This window comes from Teleopsis dalmanni, chromosome X (genome assembly GCF_002237135.1).
Source record: "Teleopsis dalmanni isolate 2A chromosome X, ASM223713v2, whole genome shotgun sequence".
Lineage (NCBI taxonomy): Eukaryota > Metazoa > Arthropoda > Insecta > Diptera > Diopsidae > Teleopsis > Teleopsis dalmanni.
Window position 1 is genome coordinate 83028040 of NC_051848.1, and position 7933 is coordinate 83035972.

Below are 7933 nucleotides of genomic sequence, written 5' to 3' on the forward strand. Positions count from 1 at the left end.
TTCCATCACTTTTGTAATAAAATTGTGGTAGCGATTAGCAGATATTTTTGATTTCACCACAATATAAATAGAACAAAATAGCTTTCTACCACGAATTGCAAATGATAAAACTTCTTTTGAAAGACTTTTGTGCCATAGTAGTTAATATCTTACAAGCTGTCTTCTGGTCGATCTTACTAAGATCGTACGAAAAACATTCAACGATCTTTGCCAGAATTGCCCAGTTAGTCGTCATATAATTGCTATGCCAATTATAAGTAAATACAATTCCCGAACCAACTCTTCTTGTGTTCAAATTGTACTCCTGTATTCCACATCAATTCAGTCTTTTTAAATAGTGAGTTAGTGCCCTATTTATTTAGGATGTAATATATATAATATTCTAAACATATGTGTAGAATTGTAATATAATGTTAATGTAGATTGTACGCTACATGGTGCTAACCCAGATCCTTAATCTGTATTAGCTTGGTAGCCTATTTTGTGTGTGAAGTAACTTGAGCACTTCTAACTCAAACTAATCGATATGAGAAAAAGAAATTACGTTTGATTTGTATTGTATTTTCTTTCTGAACTTAATTAAAATTATTTACTGAATAATTTGCATAATATTGAATTATGCATTAATTAACAAAAAATATTAATGCATTATTCACAAAATAATAAATTTTTTAATATTTCAAATTCATAATAATATGACACTTTCTTCAGTGCACTGACCACAAGAAAAACTGATGAAAACTGATTCTGAGCTTCACATTTGGCAGGACCCGAGTTCGATTCCTGGTACTTGCAGTCTCAAAAAATAATTATTTACGAATAATTAAATACAAGAATTATTTCCAAGACCACTGATGATGGGTATTTGGCAATACTCGAAACAGCTGTATGGTTAGCCAAAAATTCAATTAATTAAAATAATATAAAAAAAAAATAAATTTTTGTTGTTGTATTTCACTACTGTTCGAAAAAACCTCTTTAAAAAATTATTAAATAATATTAACTAAATATAAACATAAACATATATACAATAAATTATATATAGTATACATACTGTGAATTGTAAATAACATAAATTTATGGTCAAAAGTATGAAACTTATAAAAAATCTATTCAAAAAAAAGAAATTACTAGTAAGAAGGAAAATATAGAAACTACTAAATTTGTTCTTAAAAGCGTTCCGTTCTTTCTATTTGAACTACTATTATTAAAAAGATATATGATTTTATTGGTGTTTTCAAATTTATTTTATTTTAAGTTCAAAAGTACTGAAGCAGTTCTATTGTTGCTTACCTTTATGAAGCAGCTGATTATCACTTCAGTGAGTTCAAAACTGTTGCATAAAAAGAGTCACACTTAACTTACAATTACTACGGCATATTAATTGCATTTTCTTTTGCTTTGCAACTTCTTTCAGTCATCACTGATATATCAAAAATAATTTTACATCTTAGCACATATTACTTGATTTTAAGTTAAAAAGTACTAGAACTAAGTACTAAGATCTATTGATTGCGTGCTTTATGAAGTAACTGCTTACCCTTTTAGTGAGTTTAAAACTGGTGCTTCAAAACCCAGCAACCCTGTATAGTACTAGTCGCTTCATAGAGGCTCAGTTAGACGGCAGGTAACGCAAAAAATTAATTCAAAGCGAAATGCACAACCAACCTAACCTTAGTATTTATATACCTATATACCTGCCTATATAGTTCGCCGCTTTTGTTTATTTTGTTCCTATCAAATACGCAGGTTTGGTTGGTTATGCATTTCGCTTTCAATTAATTTCTTACGTTACCTACCGTCTAACTGGGCGTTAATGCAGTTTACGTTGGCTCAATTGGTGAATTTTATATTGAGTTGTCATTGCCGGTGTCAATTGTCCCCGTACGATGCACCGCGGAACTTGTCTTTTCACTAGTTCCTGATGTGGAAAATAAATAAAACGTTCATTTTATATATTATTACATACATATTTATTTTAATTTGTGTATATATACATATTAAATATTTTTATATTAATAAATTACTTTCTAGCTAATTGTGCTGCAGTTAAATCAAATTGTCTAGGGACTTAACTGATGATCTATAGATGATGTTGCAACCTTATCTTTAATTAAATTTCGTATCTTTAATTTATTCGTATTCATCGTAGCGTGTTTTAATGACTTATGTATATCGTAGCGTGTTTTAATTCTAGATATTATTATATAATATTATTTTACATATTTTTGTATTATATTTTTAAAATTATTTGCAATAAATTAGCAGTAAAAGCGATATTTATCCAATGTAAGTAAGACCTTATAAAATCAATATCTGTTAACATTACTTGATCTGAACTTAATAGGTTCACAGTCCCACTAAGCATAATGTTGTATGTTTTTACATATTCGCTCTATCGCAAATCAACGCTCTATTGCGAAGGAGGCATTTTATTAAAAACAAGAGAACGAAGCCTATTGCTCTCAATTTGTTTATACACAACAAGTATAAGCAGTGGACTTTTGTTTCAACTGGTGAATCATTGCATTACCAGGGATCGGAATATGTGATAGTGTTCCAAAATAGTTATATGTGGTTGAATTTCTTTGTTTCTCATTTGTTTGGTATTCTCTTCGTTCAAAAATAATAAAATGCGCTATTAAATTTTATACAAAAAAAGTATTAAAAAATTTATATATTCTAATTAGCGACTTAACACATCCCCACGAACCACACACCCCATTTCACTAGTTCCTTTGGACTACTTCGTGTACGTTACTAATGCCTAGCGACAAATGTCTCCTAAAAAACTGCTGGGAAAAGTCACACCTAACACACAAATACTACTGTATTTTCTTTTGCTTTCCAACTTCTTTCAGTCAATACTGATACAATACTGATATATCAAAAATAATTTTACATCTTAACACATAATAACATGCTTAACATGTTTTTAAGTTCAAAAATACTGGAACAGATTTAAGCAATCAGCTTACCTTTATGAAGCAGCTGATTATCACTTCAGTGAGTTTAAAACTGTTGCATAGAAAGAGTCACGGCAATTTCTTTTGCTTTGCAACTTCTTGCAGTCAACACTGATATATCAAATATAATTTCACATCTTAACAATATAGAAGCTATTATCTAACTTCTTGCTGAGTTCAAGCCTATCTGACACCAGTTATTTTGGGAAAGTATGGAAAATAAGAATAATTCGGCGCAGGTGCGTTTATCAGCAGTGGGCAAAAAGAGTAAAAGGAAAAAGTCACAAAAGCAACGCTATTGGGCTAAAAAACACCAACGTTTGCCTGAAATTTGGAATGGTGATCAATTTCGGACTAATGGTGAATCAATTCCTGGGAGAGAGGTGGAAAATAATAATAATAGTAGATTTGTCAGAAAGAGGAAATTCGCTGGTTTATTGTCCGAGACAACTCATGTTGAAACTAAAGGAAATAACGCAGCTGTGGCAGATGTAAGTAAATTAGTATTAATGTGCGTATTAGAGCGGTACTGATAGTTTTGTAATTATGTTATAGCACTATCCCGAGTGTTGATAGTAGTCGATGAAAGTTACAAAAACTTTTCCAGTTTATAAAAAAGTTTATACGTTTACTCAAATACGACATTTCACATTTCACTTTTTAGTAAACCAAAGCAAACAATGGTAGAATACATGTTAAAAACTAATCTATATACTAATTTAAGACTTGTTTCTATTACTTTATCATTGACTCCTTTGAAATACTTTGAATTTAGTGTTAAATTCAAATTTTTTAAAATATTTCCCACTGCAGCTCAGCTGTTGTTTCATCGAACAGCTCAATAATTATCAGAATAGTGATGCGGTACTATTTAGTCTCGTCCGTACAAGTTTAACAGTATTAGCAAGGTACATTATCAATTAAACAAATTCAATATATTTGTTTTACTTTATTTTTAATAAAATTATGTACTTTCTATATTTATATCTTACACCCGTAAGATGTTTAGGATCTTTTTACAACTGGTAACTATACGTTCTTGATGCTTACTCTATTTGCTGAGGTAGACTGGTTTCTCTTTTGAGGTTTGTTAAGTAGAAAAACTCGGAGTTTAGTTTTATTTTAACTCTTTGTTTGTCATTATTTCGTAATCCAACATCAGCTAGTACAACTTAATTATGTTAAGTTGTTGAAATGCACTTTCTTCTCATTACAAAATCATGAAAAGTAGATACAGTTGATCGTTATGGTGATCACAGATCACCGTAACTTAGTTACAAAAGCATGAACACCTATTTTGTTTACGAAATACTAGGCATTAGGTATTTTTTACATGAATACAAATAAAAAATGAAAAAATGAAATCACATGAGTAACATAATTTATACGAATATAACTCATGCGATTCCTTAAGCACCATGTTAAGCAGACAGTCATGGTAACGTCACGTTGGTTAATTTAGTTTTGTTTAGTAATAAATGTATAATGTAAGGCACAAAAAAGGGAAAATGAAAAATGAGGTAAATCTTGATATGGTTTCACTTCTTTATTTAAAAATACCTGTCAACCACAAAATATAAAGAGCTGAAATACAAGCAGACTATTGACTGGTGCAACCCAGAGAGCTCAATCAGAGCTTAGATTGGTGAAACAATAACTATGAATTGTCCACCAATTTTGTAAATTAGAGTTATGTAGTATAATATTCATTCACTAAATACAAATGAGATTCACAACTTAAAACTAAACTATTTTATAACATATTGAAATTAGTTTCACTTCTGTATTAAAGACGATGATTTGCTAAAGGATTTCCTGGAAAGCTCGGGACAAATATAGACAATATATATCATAACTATTGCACATGCTTGCAATAATTTTTAAAATTGGATTCTTTGAACACAATATTTTAACAAGGGAACAAGGGCGCACTTATATGCAATATTTTTAAACTGACGATGGTTTATTTGTTTTATATATGTTTTATATTTGTATATACTATTTGTTGAAAACAATCCTAACTACGGAATAGTATATATTGATTTTGCCTTACGTTATAACATATAAATTTAAACTCATTTGGATTAGTAAAACCAACAAAAAAAATGCACTTATTGTGTTCTTGAGACATGCAGCAAAAATTTTTCTTATTATGTCGTTGGAAAAATCATTAAAAGTTCCTATAAAGGTAATAATATTCAAGCTTTCTAAGGAGATCATCTTTACTCATTATCGACTCAATGTATTCCATTTTTCTCACTCTATTACTCGCCATACACCCCCGCACTATTACTCCTCCACTACCGTGTTTTATTGTTGAATACAAATCTTCATTATTAAAGGCAGTACCCGGAATTCGCCATATAATCGTTCGACCTTTAATGCTAAAGAGGCAAAATTTGCTTTCGTCTGAAAAAATTATGCGTTTCCAAAATTCTGGAGACTTATTTAAATACTCCCTTTCGAATGCTAAACGCTTCATTCTAATAGCTTTGGAGATAAGCGGCTTGCTTCGTACAAACCGGCCATGGTAGTGGTATTTTTTTAATATTTTGTGTACAGTATCCACGTGAATTTGCTTCTGGAATGTCTGGTCAATATATTTCTATAACAGAAGTCCAGTTAGACGAGGATTATCTTTCACTGAATTAATAATGCTGCGGGTTTCTCTTGTTGACAGCTTGGATGGACGCCCAGATCCCAACTTCTAGGTCAATAATCCTATTTAGTTGTAGTTGTTCACTACTCTTTGGATAAAATAATGTGACCGCTTAACGATTTGATCAATTTTGGGATACATTTTCCTTTTTTTCCATAAATCAATAATAATACTGCTTTCACTGATAATAATTTCTTTTCCTTTATTTGTCATTAAAAAGTTAATTACTTTTTAATCATTAAATTATAAAATAAGTGCGTGGGATTGTGTATAATGATATACTGGTACAGTAAAACATAAAGCACGCCAAAGTTCTACTATTAAAACTTCGGGAATTCCCCTTTATATGTTTTGTACGCAGACTTTTTCTGCCACTGATAGCGCTGATTTTTTACATTTTTAATTATTATAATTTTTCTACTAATGTGTTAGAAATAAGTTTTAGCTTAAAATAAAGTCAACTAATTAAAGTACAAACAAAAAATAAAATTGATTTAAAAAATTTATTTATATAATCATTTTTTATATGTTGAAACAAAATTTACTTTTTGTACGCAGAGTTTTTCTGCTAAGTGTATATCATATTACATGAAGATCGATAACAGCTTCATCACTTCAACACTTGTCTTCCTTTTCACACGCATTTTAGTCGACATCTTATTTTCTTTCTATTATAAAAATACAATTTAATATTAAAATTTAAAATGACTTTAACAAAATTCAAATTGTATCCCAAAATGATCAGTTTTTCAAAATTCACATTCTCTGATTTATGCTACAATAATTTTAGAAACATTGGTCAAATTCAACGCTGAAGGGTACGCTTTGGAATCCAACCCCAAAATGCTATGACATTGAAGAATTGCATAAATCAGAGATGCCCTTTATTGATCTTACTATGTGCCCACCTACTCCAACTGATCAAGTATGTACCTCAAAACAGTAAAAGAATATATTTAAAATTCAAATAATTAGGTTGAAAAAAACAAACTCAACATTGGGCCTCAATATTTATCCAATAATGAGGAAGAAAGTGATGTAGGTCAACCAAACAGGAAAGTGGATATTGCTACAGAAATATTAGCGGATACTAATGAAAGCATGTTTGAAGTGGTAATTTTATTTTGTCCTACATTCATTTTTAAAGCAAAAATTCTTAAATTGACCTACTCAAATATATTAACACAATTCTAGCATCATTTATTAAATTCCACGCCGACTGACAAAGTCGAAAACTCTATACCAGAACGCTGTAGAAGTGTTGTAGAATCAATTTCGAAAGTGTGGCAATTACTTAATCCCAATGGCAATTCCGTTCCAACTGGTCGGGTTAGTATTTCAAACCTAGTGTACGAGCAATTTATTAATACAACAAAAAAACAAATATAGGTGCAAAAAATCAGACTTAATAGAAGAATATTAAATCCTCCAAAAAGGACAATGGATACAAATTTCAAAGATAAACTGAACTTAATTGAAAGATCGTTGAAAAAGGTAAACACCGAAAACTAAATATTTTTATATACAATATTATTTATATTCACTTATATATATATAATAATACAACTCTAGAAATGCACAGAAACAAGCGATCATACAAGTACAGATATAAATAGAAGGAGCTATCCTGAGGATTCAAGTGATAAAGATTTGTCGAACAGTTGTTCGATTCAGGATTCAAGCACAACAAGCGCTGATGACTTGGAGTCAATTGCAGATCTGAACGAAAACATATTTAAGCCGGTAAGCGCCATAAAATATGTGTTCATTTCAATTTATTTGTAAGATATTGTAGGTGCGAGGTAATTGCAAGAAAAAGTTTGTTATGAATAAAACTGTAAAATGAAAGAAATTTGAAAAACAATTATTTCGAACAATTATTTGCAACTTCATATTTTATACAACGGAAACGTAAATGCATTGATATATTATATTGTGCTTGAAATAATTCCAAGATATATATTTTATACGTTTATATATGTTTGAATATAGTACATATATTTTTCATATATTTAAAAATTAATATTTAATATTATTTATTTAAAATTGATTTATTCATATATTTATTTATTTATTTGGATATATTTATATTATTCTTTTAAAACTAGTTAATTTTTATTCGCCACTGCTATGCCTAATGCATCAATAACTGTAACCATTTCTTATATGACATGAGATAAAATCCGTAAATAATTATTTATGTATAAATAGTAATAATAATGGAACATACATCTTGCGGCTTTCCATCACTTTTGTAATAAAATTGTGGTAGCGATTAGCAGATATTTTTGATTTCACCACAATATAA

At 29.5% G+C, this 7933-nt stretch overlaps 1 protein-coding gene across 1 annotated transcript; it reads left to right on the top strand.

Annotated features, from left to right (window-relative positions):
• The first annotated feature begins 3071 nt into the window (after positions 1–3071).
• Positions 3072–7410, top strand: LOC119688619. The gene is made up of 6 exons (XM_038103291.1): positions 3072–3457; positions 6416–6550; positions 6601–6738; positions 6820–6954; positions 7015–7119; positions 7198–7410. Exons 1-6 carry the CDS (start codon positions 3179–3181, stop codon positions 7408–7410), a joined length of 1005 nt encoding a protein of 334 aa, XP_037959219.1. The 5' UTR covers positions 3072–3178.
• The last annotated feature ends 523 nt before the right edge of the window (positions 7411–7933 follow it).

What these genes read in the sequence shown, in the direction of transcription:
- LOC119688619 (XM_038103291.1), top strand. Translation starts at nt 3,179, where the DNA reads ATGGAAAATAAGAATAATTCGGCGCAGGTGCGTTTATCAGCAGTGGGC. An exon ending in CACCTACTCCAACTGATCAA is followed by an intron (nt 6,551 to 6,600) that starts GTATGTACCTCA and finishes TCAAATAATTAG; the next exon opens with GTTGAAAAAAACAAACTCAA. An exon ending in ATTCCGTTCCAACTGGTCGG is followed by an intron (nt 6,955 to 7,014) that starts GTTAGTATTTCA and finishes AAACAAATATAG; the next exon opens with GTGCAAAAAATCAGACTTAA.